At 41.8% G+C, this 21071-nt stretch overlaps 1 protein-coding gene across 3 annotated transcripts in view; it reads left to right on the forward strand.

Moving 5' to 3' along the window:
* The window catches only part of REEP3 (receptor accessory protein 3), a 35691-nt gene that overhangs the window by 2934 nt on the left and 11686 nt on the right, over positions 1-21071 (forward strand). For all 3 annotated transcript variants that reach the window (XM_039385136.1, XM_027737299.2, XM_027737300.2), the window contains exons 2-4: positions 15182-15254; positions 19325-19401; positions 19912-20032. In XM_039385136.1, coding sequence (XP_039241070.1) covers positions 15195-15254; positions 19325-19401; positions 19912-20032 — 258 coding nt within the window. In that variant the 5' untranslated portion in view covers positions 15182-15194. The remainder of the gene's footprint in view (positions 1-15181; positions 15255-19324; positions 19402-19911; positions 20033-21071) is intronic.

The raw sequence follows: 21071 nt of genomic DNA on the forward strand, positions 1-21071 counted from the left end.
GGTTTCCTGGTTGCCACTGGTCACTCACTTGTGTGCCCTAATTATTTTTGCTAAAAATGGAGTCCTTAATATTATTTATAGATCCTGTCCACCTTCTTGTGGCCTTGTCTCCTAGTTGTGGGACTTAAATAGTTTGCCAGTGTTCAACTTCCCAGGAAGGGGAGAGTGTTCAATGAGAACTTGAACAGCTTTGAGACTATTGTTTAAGTTTGCTTAATAAAGCGAAATTCGTGTTAAAATGGAAGGTGAGACGTAGCAGGAAAGTAGATGTGGTGTGACATTAGAGGTCTAAATTCAGTGGTGTTGAGAGTGTCCTCCTTGCCCTCTTTCCTCAGTGTCCATTATGCCATCTTCCTCTTTGATCTGTTCCCCTTCCTGGTCTCTTTCCAGACATACCTGTTCCAGTGACTTTGTTTCTCTGACTTGTGTGTTAGGACTTCGGAAGGTGTGTACTGCCTTTGCCCCAAACGCCATAAGAAACATGGAAATATTTTTAACCACTATGTAGCTGTGGAGACCTCGGGTTCTCCCTTGTTTCTGTAGCATTTTAATTCTGGTGTGGTGACTTTGTGTCTGTGAGAGCTGTGGGTATCTCACACTGTCCCTGTGTTGTGTGTGGGCAGCCGTCAGGAGTATCTGTGGTCTTGACTGCTGACGGCAAGGAGCAGCAGTTGTTCTGGCTGTGGCACAGTTCTCCTCCCGTAATTGACCTCCTATTTTTCAGGGCCAAAAGAGCAGCAAAATATTAATTTGTAGGTGTGTGGCAGTGCCCTCTGCTGACTTCTGACGTGGGGACTTGTCTTGACACGCATGTCCCGAGCAAACCGCCCTCTGATGCAGTTTGAGATTTTGCAATTTGGGATTCATCAACTCCACTAAAAGAGTTTGGTTAAAGCTTTAAGGAACTAGGGAATGGAGCTAGTAGAGAATTAGAATTCTTAATTGCATGTGAATTGTCTTGAGGACTCATGCACAGGAAACAGGGAGTGGTTCAAATTCACTGTTCCAGGTACTGATCTTTGTTTTAATGAAATCGTTTCCCTTTGCTCTGTAAATTCTTTTATACTTAAGCACCTGAACTTGTGAAATACCTTGTAGTAATTGGGTATCTTCTCCTTTATGTCAAGAAGCAGAAGACTTGAAGCACATAATTAAAACATCTTTTAATTTTCAAGTCTTGTGTCAGTGGGTAGCTGCTCTAGTAGGTACAGGTCGTTATTACTTCTAAAACACACTGGCTATTGCAACAGTTTTTGGAATGTTTACTGCAGGGTTTTTCTTTTTTTCCTAAACAAAACCAACAAGAAAATAGTAATTTCTTTTAGAGTCTCAGAAAACTCCTTGGAGTGGTAAATCTTGTCAAGTTCTTAGTCCCTAATGGTGGGAATAGCTTTTCAAGCCCATCTTGTTAACTTCAAGTAGAGCTTGGGCTTGACTTTTAGTCTGCTTTGATTGCTCATTCTTCTCATTTGTAAGGTCTGAGCAATTGTGTACACATCAGTTGCTGAGACAGTATTTAATAGTAAACACGCTGAGTACTTGTCAGTCACAGCCTGGTATGGATGAGATCAGACCATCCTTTTGTGCCAAGCAAAGATGTGAAGCATCCCAAATACAAAATAGATGGCCATTTTGTACTTGCAATCTGTTAGAGCAGACTGTCTGCTGTAATCTGTTAACTTTTTTCCCCTCCTCACTTAAAAATGAAAGTTCCCCCATCTGTGTTGCTTTGCAACACTCTCTACCCTCGTGTTTAAGTACATGGTTTGTTGCCAGTAAAGTTGGTCAGCATCCATCACTGTTGGAAGGGAGAGCTGCAGCGGTCCACGGGAGGATGTGTTTGCCTTAGGTATTAGTAGTTAGTTTTCTGCTTGTACAGAAAACCCCCGTTTTAGAGCCTTGCAACGAGCAAAAGATGTACAGGTAAAAGATTCAGTAAGCATTCCTTGGTTCTGATATTAGAGTATAACTGTAAATAGGTTAAGCTGGACAAAGACTGTCTGGGGGACTCAGGAGGTGACCTGAAGGTAGGTATTAGTCTCTGTCAGCCTTTGCTACTTTACAGATGAGTTTCTTTCATGGTAGTTTCCAAGGCATTCTCTTACTCTACTTTTAATACTTTTTTTTTTTTTGTTTGACATTTCAAGCTGCCCCAAGAATGTGTGGCTGAAGCCATAGCTTCTGTGTTGATTGGATTGCTGTCAATTCAGGAATATCTGGTTTAGAGTGTAGGTGTTGTTTTATGTAACAGTGTATACTTTGTTTGTAAACCTAGATTGTGTTTTGTTCTTGGAATACAATTTTTAAACTAAAAGCATGAAGGACAAAAATATTTACCCTCTTTTGTTTGCTAATCAACCTGCTGTCAAACATGTTGTCTTGAAACTATCACAGTTCATCAGATGGAATTAAGTAGCAATACCGCCACGTGTTGTGTGAAAGAATAGCCTAATCTTCAAATCAGAAGGGCCATTTTTGGGAGAGGTTTTTTTTTTTTGACTTGTTTGTGGCCTGCTCTCCTGTTGAGATGGTTCCAGCTGAAGGACAAGGGATGTTGAACTGCTGCTGATGCTGAATTTCTTCCTGCATCCTTCCAGTTTAAAGGCCTGTAAATTGCTGCTGCACCTGTGGGGAAAAAGGAGCCGCTGTCATCGTGTGAGGGATTGAGATGGAGAGATGTGCTGAAATGTCTGTCTCATCACAGAACTGGAAAGACTCAGTCACCACGTATCAGTTATCCTTGGCATCTCATGCTATGCTTAACTAGATCTCGCTGGCCTGTTGCTGCAAGGGACCATCCTGCCCTTCACCCTCTGCTCGTTCACTTCCCGCGGGGTCCAAAAGTTGCCCTGTGGCCACAGGGTGAGTCTGGTTGTTTTGTCAACCCAAATGAAAATGAGCATTGACAGAAGTTGATCTTTTGTTGGTTGCAGTGAACTGCAGCAGCTCATGCTGTGTAGTTGCTAGATGAGCGCTGTGTTGAGCATGGAAGGTTGCAGGACAAAAGCAGCATTGTTTTCAGCCTCAGCTTATGACCAGGCTGGTTAAAGCTACTCTGAAACTACATTCTTCCCTTGCACGTTGCTGGTTATTCTTTCTTGCAGTGAAACTAGTTCCAGTAATAACAGTGCAGCTGCTCTAATCAAAGAAAGTGTCAGATTTTTTTCAAGCATCTTAAATTTTATAGGTTGAAATCTGTAAGCATGTGTAAGTCTAGGGATTATGTGTATTGTCCTGTCTGTGTGAAAGTTTAAAATCATTTACATAATTCAGCAGTGAAATCATCAGAGCACTTCTCTCCAATAGTTCAGCTTCTTAGTGGGGCAGTCCTAATATGTACAATGAGAAGTGTCTGCTCGCTCCATTTGATTTGTAGCACCTCCTGGGTTAGTTAGGGCCCTGCAAAATGACAGCTTGCTAGGAATAAGTGTCCCCAGCTGCCTGCCTGGCACACCTTGCCTTAAATCAGTACTTGCTGTGCAGCCTGGCTGCTCTTTTCTGTCCCGCGTTCAGGGGCTGGTGTAGGTGCAGAGCATGTTCAGAGTCCGTGTTCACAGCCCGTGGCAGGCGGGTGGGCTGAAGCTCCAAAACAGATGGAGCACAACAAGAGGCGTCCTGTGGAGTCTGACGTTCTTACTTAATGGTTCTTGGCATGTGCTCTTGTTACAAAACGTGCTGAAATCCACATCTGTGTCCTATGCATTATAGATAAAGGAATTCCAAGAACTGCATGGTCTGGCACAAAAGGAGGTTTCTAATTAAAACAAACAACCTCCACTCTTATATGTTCCACAAACTTATGTGTGCCTCAACCGAGCATATTGGAGGCTCTTCAGTATTTCTGCACCTTAGATGGAAGGGCTCGTCTCTCCTGGTTGTTTTGTACTAGAGACAGCTCTTGATATACTTCTGTAATACTGAAGATCCTGAGCCAGATTTTGGTGTTTAAAAAAAAGTTACTTTGGCTTAATAATTTCTTAATATTTGACACAAAACTATTAAAAAATGCATGTGAAAAATATGTCTGGCAACCCCCCATGTTCTGGTGCTTTGTGTGTAAAGAAGCTTTCTCTGAGCTCTCTGGTCCTTTTTGTTCTGCTTTTGAAATTGTAAAATTTCAAAACCTGTGAAAACATTGGGTTTTTACAGAAGAAAATACTACAGCTGACAACAGTATGGTTTCTGTCGTGAATCTTTAACACTTTTAAGACCTGCCAAACTAGACTGTAACAATTTACTGTTGGAGAGTCTAGGTAGGAAAGATAATTGTAAGGTTTTTGCTGACCAGTCTGACTTCAAACTTGATTGTCCTTGTTGGCACTGAATAATCAACCTGATGAGATGCTTTTGGACGGGAGGGAAATAAAGCACCCCACGGTGACTAACTCTACACTGAGCCTTTTAAAAGTCAGACATCACTGTTACTTTGCTGTTCACTGACAAAATGAGAGGGCGTTGCTCCTGTGTGTTGTGTTTTACAGCCTGTCTGCAAACATCGACATGGAGGTGGGATTAGCTGGGTGAACGTTTTCCCCGTGTCGATCATCTCTGAAACATTGCTCACGTATCCCAAAGACAGTTTAAACTTGCATCTGTTGTCGAAAACTAAGTGCAATTTATTTTAAAAGCCTTCATCCTGGCTTTAAGTGCAAGGATTCCCAAAGCAGAATTGTTCCTGAAGTGAGAAGTCTGATATAATGCTGTACTTTCTTCTGCTCGTAAAGCTGTTGGAGCTTGCAGTGCTCAAAGGAGAGAATCAGAGAACAGTTTGTGCTTGTACCTTCCTATCACTGTCTGGTTTTGTTATTTCCTCCCCCCACCCTGTTTGGTAACTCATTGATCAAAAACATGGTGAGTGAGGAAGATGGTCACTAGCTTAGAGATACCTTGATTAGTTCTTATAGTACAGTAACATTACCTGTCATGGTTTGAGATAGCCCCAACATCCAATTCCCTAGCTCCATTCCCCCTCCCACATCTCAACCTAATGTGAGATGGGTTTTTCCAGACAAAACACACCAGACTCCAAAGTGGGGAAAAGGGAATATATTACAATGACTGTACAAATAAATATAACATCACATTATACACATGATCACAAACTATCTCTACCATGACATATAGTATTTACAATGATCAGATCTCTTCTCCCCTCCAAATAAAAGTCCAGCAGGGAAAGAAGGACAGATCCCTTTCAGTCCTTAAACAGCAGCATCTTCTGAGGCAGCAGGTTTCTTCTTCTCATGCATGCAGCAGCTGATAGCTGGCTTTCTGCCAGCATCCACGAGGGAGGTATTCAAGCTCCCCCGGCCCCATCGCCTCACAACCGAGGGGTCTTCCGTGGTCTTCGTAACCCCAGACAAGGTCGTATCACCACGTCATATCACGAAGACACAGGGGGTTCTTCGTGACGGTCTGGTATCTCTTGCAGGGCCTCTGTGCCCTGTCTCTCAGGCTGCCACCGTGGCAGCAGTGCGAGGGGGGGGAAGCCAAGGTCAACTCCCCCTGCATTCCTCTCGGAGCTCTCTAGCTCCTTTCTACAGTGCATGTCGCACTTCAAGGCTCTTTCAAGTAAGAGTCCATCATCTTCCTCCTTCCAGGAGGTCTCAAAGGAGTTTTGGGGATCTGGTATCAGTCTTACCCCCAAGAACTCTGTAGCTCTCAGCTGCTGGCTCTCCTTTTCCTCGACTCTCCTTCCAGGAGTCTCCTCTGCAGTGCTGCATGTTGCTTCTGCTGCTTCTTCAGTTCAGGTTCTTATCTCTGGCTCTCTGCCACTGTTTCTCTGGTCAGCGTCGGCTGCTGCTCTGTGCCCATGGAGAAATCATCTCCCGGCATACTACAGGCACCTAGCCCAGCTTTATGCTGTTCCAGGTCCCTGCAGCCCCCAGCCAGGGGCTGGGAGGGGGCCAGAGGCCCCAAGGGGCTCAGAGCCCCTACCTCGTGGCTCTACAACATGGCCACCTCTCCTACAACAACCAAAACTACAACCCTTCTTTTCCGGTCTGGTTGTGATATGTTTACATTTCTGCAGGAGCGCCCATTGGGCAGAATTTCAAAACTTCCAGGGGTTTCCACCCCTTGGGGTCTACCACTTCTGTTAGCCTCTGGGGAAAACAAGGTTCAAACCACTACATTACCCTAAATTGTAATATAATAAACCCCCATAATTTAATTTTTAGCCTTTGTGCTCTTACAATTCACTTCTTTCTGCTAATCTCTTTTTTTCCCCCCAGATCAGGATTTTGTTCTAGAACACGTGGTTTTCTTTATGTCTGAAGCATGTAGCTCAGTTGCAGTATATTTAGTATTAGACTGTTTTAGAAGCTGACCTATTCACATTTTTCAACAGCAAACCACTTACTCTTCACTTGGAAGACAATATATGCACAGAAACACAAAATACATATTTTACATGACTGCTTTGGCAGTCATTAATTTGCTGTAGATGCAATATAAGCACCGTTGGTTTTACTATTCTACTTCTAGAACTTTGAGTGGTAGTTTTTCTTGTCTAACAGTTAACCTTCAATGCTTAAGACAATAGGGATTTATATTTGTATAACGAGAAGAATGTGGACTGGGCAAATCACCTTTCATTTGCATTTGGAAAATGACCTTTCTGAAAAGGCACACAGTTCTTTTGTATCTTCTGGTTTCTTAGCCTGTTAATATATTACCAGTGAAGCATATTGGTGTTAACAGAATTCTTCTCTCAAAAATACATCTTTGGTTAACCACCACAGTGTGCATTATCTGTTTTTGAGAGCAAAACCTACCCCTCAAACTACTATATTAATGTGTGGGTCTCTAAAGAAAAAAAAAAATTGTTGCGGGTCAAAAGGGAGCAAATTAAGTAGCTTTTAGCATGGTATTTTTGACATTAAGTTACTAATACAACTGCATGAATAAGATGGGTAGAGATTCTGCTTGTTGTCAGTCTTGACTTGTTGTGTAACAGGATATTCCCAGAGTTCTCTAAGTACCAAGTATAACTGAGGAAACACTTGGGAATGAGAAGTCCAGATCTTATCTCGTCAGTATCTGCCAAGTATAAAGTTCATGGAAGCCTTTTCCTCTGTACAATGGGGAGGTTTGGTTTTTGAATGCTCTAAGAGGCTTCAGAAATACACTTCTGGATTGTAAGATTAGCAGAATTGTTTGAAAATCAAGGACCTTAAGGCAAAAAATTGAGATGTAAATAACTTAAAATGATCAAAAGCAAAACGCCCAGCTGTCTGTGGAAGAGATAAGACATGTTTACTTTTACTTCAGGAGTTGGTGTTATGTGGTTCCACTTGTTACTTTGCTCAAATTGTGGTGTTTCTGTAGCATTTCCTTGGGAGAGGCAGGACCTTTAGGCTCATCTGTGATGACACTCTTAGGCTCCAGGATGTGTCATGATTAAATAGGAGCCTTTGGGTTTTGAACTTCGCTTGTCTCTCTAGAATGGCACAGATTAATGTTCTACATAGTGTGACCCACAGCAGTGTGGACACTTTTTTTTTTTTTTAATGCCATCCATGTGAATGTGTGGTTACGTGCAGTGTGATTTGTGTTTCATGTACAGACAGCTGAAAAATGGAGTTTTCCTTGGAACAAGCAGAAGCATTTTTTTATTTGGGACCACTATTTTAAATGTTAGTTTCCTATAGCCAGTTATTTTGATGTTGACAGTGCTCCAAAAATACTGACAGAAGATACTCCTTAGAGCATGGTTGTGGATTTTAACTTGTGAAATCCTCTGAAGTCTCTAGGGGACTTGATGTAGGGTGAGAAGCAAAGTTGATAAGGTGTGCATCTAAATGGAAATCCATTTATTGACAATTCTGAGGACACTAGTCACACAGCTAAGTAAGTAGGTAAATAAGAGAGCTGGTGACTTTTTACTTACATTTATGGAAGCCAAGAAATTAGGTGTCAGGTGCATATGTAACTTAACCTCATGACAAAATTAAACACCTCATTTTAGGTTTGTAATGTTCCTGTTAATCTTGTTCAGCACATCATCTGCATTAAATTAGTGATGTCTTTTAGGACCTCTCAGAAGTATCCTAAACTGAGAGGATCACGTTGCTCATGAAAACTGTATGTGTAGGGTGTAGTACCTCCAGGAGCAGTAAGTGTAAACGACTTTTTGGAAAACAAGAAAGCTCATAAGTGTCTTTCTCTGTCTTCTGCCAATTACCTTTATTATGTGAACCCTTTTAAAGCATAATCACCTAAACCAGAGTTTATGCTATGCGACAGTTTTTTGAACATGCATGTAGGTATGACCTTTCATCTTTAAACCTAAAAAACCTGTGGACTTAATTGTGGTTTTGCTCCCCTGCTTTGTAAGTAAGTTTATTTGTGCATGTACTAAATCAAAACAGAAAATATCTGCTGAAAACTAGACTTGGTTTGACCTTTTTTAAAAAATGAAAAATAGCAAATCAGTCAGATGGTTTCTTCTGGCATCTCTAATCCAGCTGTCAGTCCTTGCTGATCATTACAAGAAAAACCCAGTTTAGTACAAGGCCTGAGTCATGCCAGGCTGTCCGAAGAGCTGTGTGAGAAGTGGCCGTGGTCGTTCCCAATTCGTTGGCTAGTTCTCGGTGTTCAGTTGTGCTCCTGCCTGATACCACGGCTGGCTGATGTGAGGCCACAAATCCTCTGCTGCCAGTGGCAAGCAGTCATAGCAACAGAGAAATCAGAGGCTGGTTCAGGTAGATTTGAAGGAAGATAACTTATCTGAGGTTTAAATAAGTGTGAGGGGTGATGAAATGTTGCCATTGAGCTTGAGCTAAGAGCTAAGTGGAATACTCAAGTTCTATACTAAGGGTTGCTCCATGTTGGAGGCAATCAGTGTTTGCTCTTTCTCACGTGGAGGTGTTACAGATCCCTCCTTTCAGTTCCTCGGTGTGAGTGTTTGGAAGACATGAGCTCACCTGCTGAGTGTTCTGCACACGTGGGTCAGGTCAGTGAGTCAGGAACAGGAAGGAGCACAGGGGCTGTCAGGACTCTGTTACAGCAGCAGTCAAACATGTGTGTTCAAATCCAGCAGTGAATAGGTGGTCATGCAGGGAAGTGACTAAGAGTTTTATAACAATTTCTATTCATGATATGTTTTCTATGTGCTTTCCAGTACTAGCTTTTTGAAATTTTCTGTACTGCAGGGTTTCTTGGGCATTTTGACTCTCTTTTGAGCAGGATTTGTGAGCCAGTGGGGATTTTCCTCTTCTGTTTTGTTTTTTCAGTGACATGTCGATGATATCTCCAGGCTTGTGTCCTTCTGTTAAAATATGCCTAAGGCATATTGGGTTTGTGTCCAGCAGCACGAGGGAAGCTGGCTGGTCCTGGACACAGGTTTTGGGCACCTTCTCTAGGCGTAGGCACAGACTCTTCTAGCGAGGTTCCTATGCACGTAAGTAGCTTCTCCCCAAGCGCTTCTACACTCTGTGAGATCTGTATGTGATCAGGAGGTGAGTTGATTCACAGGATTTATGTACCAGTAGTGCCTGGAGAGCTGTGTTAGAGCACTGATGCAGCTTGTCCGTGTGAAAGAGTTTCCAGGCTGGCTCATTAGAGAGAGCAGTCTGAATTTTGCTTCAGGACTTGTTTTTTAGCAGTACCTTGTTCCAGATTGCTACAGGCCCCTGAGAGAGGGCTGTTAGAGCAAACATGCAGTAGGTTTGTTGCTGGGCAGTGGAACTTGAGAGACTTGTGTTTGTATCTTGCTGAGTGGTGAACTGCCCTACTACACTGCAAGCTGTGAGTTGGAAATTCAAGGGTAATTCTTGTTGAAGGAGGTAACATATCTAACGTGTGTTTAGGTACCAAGGTAATGATTAATTAAGAGCACTCTCTGATCTTTATTGTGTTATGTAGTGTTTTGTAGTAGCAACTAGAATTAGAAACAGGCAACCTAGAAAATGCTATGAAGGTTTACAGTGCTCTCAACTCTTTGAGTGTATGGAGAAAGCAAACGGGTTCTGAGGAGGATGCATTTATAGGTGAATTTTGCTCTAGGTAATGGCAGGAAAGGAAAACCCTCATGTTGGATGCAAAAAAAATTTCTCTGTGTACAAAATGGGTTAAAACTTTGAATGTTCTTTTGGCATCTAAATCTTGTTTTCTCTGAGAGAAGCCTGGTGAGCCCCTGTGAGTAAGTGATCAGTGTTACTGCTGTGTCTTGCCTGTAAGTCCGTCAGCAGTTCCACACAGATTCCAGTGAGAACATCCCTCACAGAAGACAATTTTTTCCGAGTTTTTTGTTGTGCTCTTTGTAGACTTCTTTCAAGGTTCAAACAGGGCTGTTTCCATGTTGAGACAACCTGAAGAGTATCTGGCAACAGGTTCCCTAATTTGGGGTAAGTCAATAAATATTCCATAAACATGAGTGGATAGGATACACATAACGGAGCCTGGAGCTCTGCATCGGTAGACAGGTTTGATTGTCTCCTATCAGACGGCTCACAATTATTATATTTAGGGCCTATTAAATAAATGTTCCTGGCATAGAAAAGTCCCACTTTTTAGCTGGATTGGGAGGGATGTAACTTTTCCCCTTAAAACTTTAAGGTGATTTCTGACTCCCTGAGTAATTGCATTGCTGTTGGTTATGTTGTGCTTTGGAAGAATCTGGCAGTTGCTTTGGAGAATTCCAGCTTTCTAAGGTGGAAATTAATAGCTGCCTTGCTCTGCTCAAGAATGTGCTTTATTCAGATCTGTCAGTGCTTCTGGGTCTATTCTTTAAGTGTTAAGACTTTTTTCCTTTGGCTTTTGGTGCTACTCTCTATATAAGAATGCTGTGAGGATTTTAACAGACCTATTTCTGATTGCATTCCTGCCTTTTGGTAACTGTAATCTGCTGAAGGAATTGCTGAGTACTGTTAGCAGATGTGTTCTTTTAATAGGATTCATGTGAATTTTTTTTTTCTCCCCTGCCCCTTGCCCAAGGTGGAAGAAAAAGAAGGCTAAATTTGGTGTGGGGTTCAGGAGCTTATCCTCACGCTCCCCTGTCCCTGTAGCAGACTAACATTTTGGTCACAGTGTAGTCTTTGTTATTACTCGAATACATAGCCTTGTGCTGTAGATTGTTGTGGTTGGTATTGTGTAACTGAATGGCAGAATGGAGCTAAATTCTGTCAGGTACTGGACAGAAAGACTTTTTCTAGTGTAGTGCTTTTCAAAAAAAACATTCAGGACAAAAAGGCCAGGGTGAACTTTTGTTTGTGTGGACATGTGAAAACGGAGGCAGTTTAGTCTGGAACTTACGACCCAGTTGGAACGCTGGGGGGGGAAGTTGGCAAGGCATGGCTTGAAGGCCTTGCTTTTTTGGCAGTGTCTTGGGTTTGTGTGGCATGGTTTTGGTAGCAGAGGAGTTACAGGGGTGGCTTCTGTGAGAAGCTGCTGGAAGCTTCCCCCATCTCTGATGGAGCCAATGCCGGCCAGCTCCAAGATGGACCCACTGCCGGCCAAGGCTGTGCCCATCAGTGACAGTGGTAGCACTTCTGGGATAACAGATTTCAGAAGATGAAGCAAACTGCACAACAGCAGACAAAATAGTGAGAATATGTGAAGGAAAGAACTCTGCAGACAACAGGGTCAGTGGGAGGAGTAGGAGGAGGTGCTCCAGATGCTGGAACAGATTCCCCTGCAGCCTGTGGTGAATGAAGACCATGGTGAGGCAGCTGTGTCCCTGGAGCCCATGGAAGTTCATGGTGGGGCAGAGATCCACCTGCAGCCCTTGGAGGACCCCATGCTGGAGCAGGTGGATGCTCAGAGGAGGCTGTGACTCCATGGAAAGCCTTTGCTGGGTCAGGGTTCTGGAAGGAGCTGTGGCCCTGTGGAGAGAGGAGCCTGCGCTGTAGCAGGTTTGCTGGCAGGACTTGTGATCCTGCAGGGATCCCACACTGGAGCAGCCTGTTCCTGAAGGATTGCACCCCGTGGAAGGGTTCCACGCTGGGGCAGTTTGTGAAGAACTGCAGCCTGTGGCAAAGGCACACGCTGGAGCAGTTCATGGAGGATTATTACCTGTGGGAGGGACCCCATGCTGGAACAGGGGAAGAATGTGAGGAGTCTTCCCCCTGAGGAGGAAGGAGTAGCAGAGTCCAACTATGATGTACTGACTGTAATCCCCACTCCCCTTACCCTATGCTGCTGGTGGGGGAGGAGGTAGAGAATTTGAAGTGAAGTTGAGCCTGGGAAGAAGGGATGGTGGTGGTGGAGGGAAGATGATTAAGATTTACTGTTATTTCTCATTATCCTACTCTGATTTGATTGGCAATAAATGAATTTTTCTCCCCCAGCTGAATTAATAATTGCTTGTGATGGTAACTGGCGAGAACTAACCACATTTATTTTTTTGGGGTTTTTTTTCACCCCGAATAGGATTCTTACAGGTACTCCTTACACCTTATTTTGAGCGTGAGGGTACCACAGAGATGCACAGGATTTACAGTTTAGTGCAAAACTGGTTAGCCTTACCACTTGGTAGCCAAAAAAAGGAGAAAAATAATTCGAACTGTTTATCTTTGATGGGAGTGGCTTAGAAGTGCATGAGTAGCGCACAGTCTAAGCAAAAATGCTTTTCCTTTCCCAGTGTGTGCCAACTGAAATCTCAGTGGACGTGTTGTTAAGGCTGTGGCCATATCTGCCTTTTTACAGCCAAGAACAGCCAAAGATTCAAGTGTTTGTTCTCTAGATTTTTGTTCTGCTATTTAGTTGCCATTAGCAAACTTCCCTTAAAATGAAATCTTGCTTTGACTAAACTTGCTAAGCCATACATGGAATAGTAATGATAGTTCATCTCGAAGCAAAATGTGGCTGCACACATTAGCAAGTGTCTGGCTCTGTATCTGTGCCAATATCTTCAGTCTGTCAGTGGGTGGGCAAATGGGTGTCATCTCTGTTATCACACTTGGTAAGGAAAGGGAGCTCAGTGAATGGCATTGTCTCCAAAGTATATGATACTCAACGAGTTTCCTGGATTGCTTTTACTATTAGGCAAGGGCCAGGACTGTTCTCTTTTTGCATTTCAGAGGAATGAAAGAATAAAGTGCCAAACACTATTCCTTGCTTTGGGCAGTTCTTTGGCAATGTGAACAGACCGAAGCCTTAAATGCACTGTTGGTTTAATGGGTTAGTGTTCTGGGAGTCTGGATGCCAAGTAGTCCTTTTGAGTGACTTGGTGGCTTTCATTTGTGTCTTGGTTTCTTTTAGGTCTTTTAGGTGCCTGATTTTTCTGTTATCAGTCAGATGCAAACTCAGTTGCTTTGCTTCAGAAATGAACTTTTCAAGGAGTTGTTCACTTTAAAGCTTTTAAAACTGTGAGCCCATAGATTATGTGACAATACAGGCAGTGGGTTATGTTTTTTAAAAAATACAGCTATATGGATACACAAATAACATCGTTTCATTCAGATTTAAAGGCTCTTTGATACATTTTTTTTCTTTGTATTTCGATTTTGATCTCCTGGTATATTTGAGAAACGTTTCTCTTTAAATGAGGGAAAAGGCCTGTAGAGGAAGTGGCTGTACCAAAAAAGGAATGTTAGTTGCTAAGTCCAGATGAAAAACTGAAATAGCTGGGCTTACAACTGGCAGTGAAATTACATTGGTAAACAGGATTATCCATATACCTACTAGTAAAATAAAGTAGACAACATCCTACTCGGCTGAAATCTCTTTCCCTCTGTGGAAACTGGCTTTGTTTTTATCTGTGTGCTGATGTCAAGTGTGAAATAAACAGCCCTTTTAAAAATAACAACTCAAGCTTTTAAATTTGAAAAGCCACGGAGTAATTGGGCACATCCTTGAAGTGTGTTGTGCAGTTACTGTTGAAATACCAGAGGATGGGTGTGCTTCTAATGTGTAGAGTAGGTGTTGCTGACAGCTTTGAGATGTTAGAAGGTAGGGATGCAAACAGGAAAATGAGTGGAGCACGGTGGGCTGTTAACTCTGTGTTTCTGCCCCGGTCAGCTGCAGGGAGCTCTCTTTTGCCAGTGCTCTGATCTGTCGTGTATAGATTGAGGGTAAAAGCCAATTTGCTGACCTTCAGCTACGCTCACTGTTGACAAGTTGGCTTTTCTGCTGTAAAATTGCCTGGTAGCTTTAACTAAGGTTCGAGGACTTTCCCTTGAGAAGGAGGTAGCAGTGCCAGTTGGCAGCAGCATCCTGCCACACTTTCAAGGTCAGCCCTGGCTGGAAGGAGATAAAAACTTCACTGCTTCCTATTATTACTGGCTAAATGTGCTGATGTTTCGTTTCAATCCTATCTGCCCACTTGTAGCGTTCAAGTGGCAGTTTTTCCAACACTTTCATGTCGCAGCAGTGCTGAACAGTAATGATATGTGGTATCTGTTCCTTGGTTTTTAAGTGACTTCTACAAGAATTCTTTAAAAGAAAAAGTGACTACTAAGACAGGGGCTTTTTGAACTCCTGATTTGACAACTATTAAGTAACACCAAGATTTACTAGATGGGAAAAACCGGCTACCTTTATTGTGCTTGTCTTGTGCTAGTGTTCTCATGTAACTTAAGGTCATCTTTAGCTTTATGACCATCTTACTGTTACTATAATAAGCTTTGTGCTTGAAGATCAGTTGTTTCTGAAGAAGTATTCTCCAAGTTCTGTTTTGTCCCAGTTCATGTTTATATACTGTTTTTTTAAGGGTGACACATTCAGAGGATAAATTGCTGTTTAAACTTAAAAATACAACTTCTTTTTTTTTTTTTTTTTAATCGAAGCGATGCTACCTGACAGTCCAGTGAGTGGAAAAGTATAGATGAAAAATCTGTAAAAATGAGAGACAAATGGTTTCTCTTTCAAATGCTTCATCACAAATGTGATAGCACTGCCAATGTGGAAAGAGACTTTTGGTGTGGACAAACTGCAGGACTGGTTTTACTTGTAGCTGAACCAGAACAGGAACTGGTTTTACATTATCTATTATCGAAGGTCTTACAAAACAGTTTCTCTTGAGGGCATGCAGCCTTTTCTGTTCATGTTGTTCCAGTTTTGCTTATCATGGAACTTCCTCCAAAGAACCTATAACACAGTGGGGTTTGGGTTTTTTTTTTTTCAAGCTAGATAACAGGATTTTTTAATCAAGTTGGCTGCATTACTCTAATGGTGTATTGTCACTGTTTTGTCACCTACAGTATAACAGATCCTGAAAACTCTCTCTGTTTTACAATAGGCTGGTGTTTGGGATGCTGTATCCTGCATATTACTCATACAAAGCTGTGAAGACAAAAAATGTGAAGGAATATGTAAGTCTCATTCCTTTTAACTGTTTAATCACATGCCTCTGCTGACATACATCTGTGATATTTTCATTATATAGTGCAATAAATCATTTGAAAGCTTGACTGATCTTAGTGTGTGATGCAACACCTGTGTGAACCTAGTGGCAATCCTGTGATTTTTGTTTGGAGGGCTAAAGTTAAGGTGTCTCAGACTCTTCACAGTTTCACATGCTGAAACATGTCCAACACACTATGCTGTATATGGATATTTTTAGGAGGATTTGAGGATTTTTAACATAAACCTTAAAGTCTTGGCTGCAGTTTGGCCAAATGCCCAAAGTAATGCACTTTTGGGCATGGGGTAGAATTAAAGTTTCCTAATTCTGCATGAAGTATAAGGAACAACAAATTGATTCTCAGTGACCACTAAAAGAGTTACAGCAGTTTGCCATTGTGTGGAGCTCAACAGAGAATTCAGAAACCTACCTGAGAAAAGGGTAGCTCTCCTTAATCTGTTGTTCCTCAAAGAGGAGAAAAAATATAACCAGGGAAGGAAAAAAGACTTGGTTAAGGTCGTGTGGAGAACAGTAGAACAGACAGAAGAGAAAGATGGAGAAAAAACACAATTATAGTTTTGAATTAAGCTATTAAATTAATTATCTGTCAGTGTGAGCAGTGATGAGAACCACAAGAATGTTACCCATTTGCAGTTACAAGGAGCTTTGGTCACTGAGTTCCTTCCCTCTTTTAAGAGGCAGCCTGACTTGATTTCTGCAGCCAACCTGTGTTCTGTCCTGGCTCTTGTCTTTCCCTGGGCTGCCTGACTCAGGGTGGGCAGAGCCAGAAGTTCCCCTGGCTCAGCTGTGACCTGAGGCTGCTGTCTGGGTGTGTGATGTCTCCAGTTTGTACTTGGTTGGAGTAGTAGAATGCAGTAGGTGTTGTTCCTCCCCTTGAATGTCTTAATGTCTGGTCACTCCATCAGGGCTCCAGAGTGGACATCATATTCTGTGTAAAAGCTGATTAGAACTTATTTGTGCAGCTAGAGTTGGTGCCTGCCAGAGCTAAGTTTATGGGAGGAAAAAAATCACCAAAACTAAGAAAAGAATTCCCTTCATCTCATGCTTACTTTACCCTGTCAGGACAATCTGTAATGCAAAGAATTTATAATCTGCTTTTCCTTCCTGCTCCTTCAAAAGGGATCCACAGGCTAAGTAGGGGATACCAGTTTCCTACTCAAATAAAGGAAATTTTTAATTTAAAAGGTTACCATTGCCTCTTGCAATATATTTTCTAGAAAAAGAACAGTAATATTTGTAGAATACTGAGATTTTCTTGCTCATCTCAGTTGTTACACTTGCATACAAAATGTTCATTGGGCTGAGATGAATGAGACCCATCACAGTGACTTTTTCATTAGCAGGGAATGCCACTGGCTCTCAGGGAATTACCTCTCCATTGCTGGTGGGGTCAAGTGTCCAAATAGGTCTTAGGGATGATCCATGGTTCTCCATTTTCCCAACTGGGTCATTTTCTTTCGCAGAGAGTGTGCAGCCTTCCAAATGGCACAGGTCTGCTGCCAGTCACATCATGGCCCAAGAACACTTCCTTTCCAGGGTTACCTGTGGCTCAGGAGCCATCTGTGTTTGTTGCTGGATTATAAGAGCTTTGTAACAGTGCTATTTTTTTTTTTTCACTCAGTCACTGCTTCTACCAGTGAAAACAAACAAACAAAGAACAGACATCTCGACTTGAGTAGATCATGCTACAGCAAACTGTTCAAAGATTATTTGTAGGAGAAAAAAGTGTTGTGCTGATTGTGGTAATTTAAAAGGCTTATGGACTCAATGTTACAAATAAGGATCTGTGCCTTTGAGGAGATTTATTTGTTCTTGTAATTACTCTGATTTAATGAGGTTGACTAAGATACTTGAAGTTTTTTCACTGTATTACACCAAAGCACTTGTAATAGGCGTCTGAAATGTAGTTTAGAAGGCTGAACAGACCAGCCTTCTTAAATCCTGGCTTCAAAATCCTGACTTGAAAGAATGTGCTTCAGCCAGAGCCAACAAAGATGAGCTTAGCACTCAGATGGCAGAAAAAAACCCTTCAACAAAACAAATCTGTAATCACCCTTTTAACATGAAAAGCAAAACTCATTCTAAGCTTCTGTAACTTCGTCTTTGAGAATTAAGTAGATGATAGTCTTCTGGGTGGTGTAAAATCTGACCTTCAGTTTTTCATGTTTGTTTTTCTTTCCCTGGTATGAAAACCACTTCGAGTCACTCAGGTTTGTTTATCGAGGATACCTTGGTACCTGATGCATTAGTTGTACTTGAATATGATTTGTTTTTTATAGAATATTGGCCCAGACCTCAGCAGGGCTCCTGGCAGATCTCAAATGCCCTTCTGCAGAGCATTTCTAGCTGTTCCTAGCAGTCCAAGAGAAATTCCACTTTCACTGTTTTCCTAATTGAACAATTAGATGTTGATTAAAAAAAGAATAGCATGAATAAAATATATTGGAAAAAAAATCAGTCTTGCATGGCATCTTAAAAAATTGCATTGCATTATGCTTAGGTTGATGGGGCAAGGTGAGATTTAATTTTATTTTTATTGAGGTGTTGACTGTGGTTCATGGAAGGGTCACCAGTCTAAATATCACATGGCCTGTCAGCAGTGACTTCAGCTGTTGTGTAGGTTTGTCTTAGTTTATTCAAGCTTGAAATATCTAAATCCTCTGAGAGACTGAAGTGAAGAATGTCATCACATGACTGAGTTTCTTTTCAAATTGAAATGCAGGAAAGCATTTAAGATAAATGGGTCTCAAGTTCTGACAAAGGAAGTGGTTTTAAACCATAATGCACAGCTCTGAAGAAGGCAGCAGTGTATCATTAGGTTTTGAGCACTTATTTAAGTTCACTTCAAAAAAAGTGTTTTAAAAGTGAAAATTAAATCTGAGTCATGTCCTCTGTAAGAAAGTATATATATTCCTCCTTTTGAAAGAGAGTACTATGAATTTAGGACTCAAACTAGTCTCTAGTAATTGTAGTGGGTTAGAGTCGGTTTGGTTTGGGCTTTGTTTGTTTTTTGTTTGGTTTTTATTTTGTTTTGCTTTTGTCTTGTTTGTTTGGGGTTTTTTCTAGCATAGGTAGGACTGGAATGTAAAGAACATGTGCATGTTCAGTTAGTACAACTAACCAGTGGTTGGTTTGCACTGACCCACTTTGGAAATACATTGAATTGGGCAGCTGATATCTTGGAGAAGACAAATGCTCCTATAGTATTTATTCTGAAAGATGTAATCAACTTAGATGACCAAATTTGAACAAATGCCCAAGAAACATGAGAGATTTAGTGAACTGTTATAAAACAGAACTAAACCCTGTATTTTGAGAACGTTGTCTGATACCAAAGCACTGATATGTAGCGTAAACCTTAAAACAAACAAAAAGATGTGAACAGCTGTAAGCCTCTGAAGCATTAACATTCTTACCTGAGCTTCTTTATTAAAAAGAATTTTGTGGTTCTCAGCATATAAATAGAATTAAATTACCATGAAAATGCTTTTTTGCTGCCTTGCCTTGGTGTTAAGCGGGGCACAGATAAATGAATGGCAATGTGTGGCTGAATAACACACATTGTTGTGAGGTGAAAGCAAGGGCTGCCTCACCAATGCTGACTTTGGGGTGTGGTGTATCAACTCATGGGTGAGTGGGGAAGAGAATGAAATGTCCTGTAGAGCTACAGTGGGAATTGAACTTCGTGCTTAGGATAATCTACCAACTCTTTGCAGTGTTTTTTTCCTTACCACTAAAGCTTTGCAGAGACAGAATCAATTCTGTGAAGCCAGCCTAGGTGAGGTGGTGACCCTGGTGAACCAGTGAGCTTGGTGCAGCTGCCACCAGTTCTACTTAGGAACAGAAATCCTCCAGGACCTTCCTGTAACTTCACTTGAAACCTGGTTTATGCAGACTGAGATACTGTTGAATGTCTTGCTTCGGCAGCTCTGAACAGACTTTACAGTGTGTAGTGTGTTCTGCGTAAAGGTGAAATCAGAATTCCTACTGGAGATGGTGTGTTTTTTTCATTTTCAGGTTCGCTGGATGATGTATTGGATTGTGTTTGCTCTGTACACAGTCACTGAAACAATAACAGACCTAACAGTCTCTTGGTAAGAGCCTGCTGTTTATGAACTCTGGAAGGAACTGTATTTGTTTCGGATGTTCTTGGATTTGTAATGATTCATTTTGTGTACAGAAGTTGTGCTTTTTGATAGCCCTTTTTTCAGGCAAAGGTCTCAGTGCATGTGGTCAGCAGCATCTGTTTGAAGTTTGCTGCTCTGTCACAGTGGGGACTGTAATACTTCCACCTTGGCTATAGAAACTGAATAGGGGAATGGAACTCTTAAAAGGATGGGCTGGAATTTCTCTGTGCAGGAATGTGTAATGCAAAGCAAGGATATTAACTGTTTTCATTTCTTAAATTACAATAGTCAATTAAAAAAATTAAATCCATAAATCTAACTCATTTAATTTTTGTCTAATGTAACTTCTTGTATGTGAAGAATCCTGTATTCTAATATGTAATTGTGATTTTGGGAAAGATGTCTTTGTGATGATTGATTACTGTGCATTCTCTTACTGCAGTTGTTGATTTTGTGCAACCTTTAACTTGTCTGTAGGTTTCCACTGTACTATGAACTGAAGATAGCTTTCGTTATCTGGCTCCTTTCCCCATATACCAGAGGGGCAAGTTTAATCTACAGAAAATTTCTCCACCCACTGCTTTCTTCTAAAGAAAGGGTAAGAAATAACTTGTCAGATTTTTAGTGTCTAATATGGACATGCCATATGCTGAAATGCTGTTGCTGGACACGCAGTGAAAGCAGAGCAGCGTTACTGGTTTGCCAGGCAGTGCAGGCAGCACGACTTGGACTGGCAGAGCTGAGTGCACATGACTGTGCCTGAGCAGACAATGTCCTGCTTTCTGGTGACATCAGAGAGCCTGGTGTTCCCTGCTCCACTTGGTGCCCTTTGAGGAGCCTAGCTGAGTGGAAGTGATGCAGTTTGACTCTCTCCTGCAGGAACATGTGCAGTGTCCTCAATGCAGAAGCACAAACAAATTTGTTCTGGCATAACCCAGTAATGACACTTACCAGGTGACTGACATCAAGGGCATTCTGGTGGGCAAACTGACAGGATAAGAGGAGAGACTTTTTACTGAGGTTTAAAGGAAGACTTGTCTGCAACAGTAAATGCCCAAATAGAAAATAGCTGGAGGACGTTTAGCTTTAGCCGGAGTCTGACAGGGCCAGGGCTCTGCTTAGCTCTTCTTCAGCATCCTGGTTGGATGTGTGGAAAGAGCAATTAGCAGAGGTGTGAAGACTGCCCCTGGGAAAAACCTCACAGTCCAGGAACAGCATTCCTGAAGGTCAGTGCTAGGCTTGGCCTTTATTAGGCAAAGCAGGTTGCTGACACGATGGCCACTGATACCAACAGTAAGGCCATCTTGACCTTCTGAAGTTGGAGCTATAAACTGTTTGCAACTTGGGAAACTAAAGGGATGTTTCCCTGTGAGATGTTGGGAAGTACCTTGCAGCCTTGATCTCCAACTCCAGGCACTTAATCACAGCTGGGGATAAATGCCATGGCTATTGTCCTTGGTACTTAACTATGCCAAAGCTCTGGCTTTGGAAGTTCTTTGTGAGCTGGCTCTACCTCTCTAAGGAGCTCTGATTTCATGTTATTTCTTGAAAAACTTTTGTCCAACAAGTTAAACTTATTCTCTGTAAGGAACTTGCTGTGTAGCTGCAACATTTCTGAACTAGACAAAAGTGATCTG

The sequence above is a fragment of the Pipra filicauda genome, unplaced genomic scaffold (genome assembly GCF_003945595.2).
Source record: "Pipra filicauda isolate LSUMZ 115617 unplaced genomic scaffold, ASM394559v2 scaffold398_size834171_pilon, whole genome shotgun sequence".
In the NCBI taxonomy this organism is placed as follows: domain Eukaryota; kingdom Metazoa; phylum Chordata; class Aves; order Passeriformes; family Pipridae; genus Pipra; species Pipra filicauda.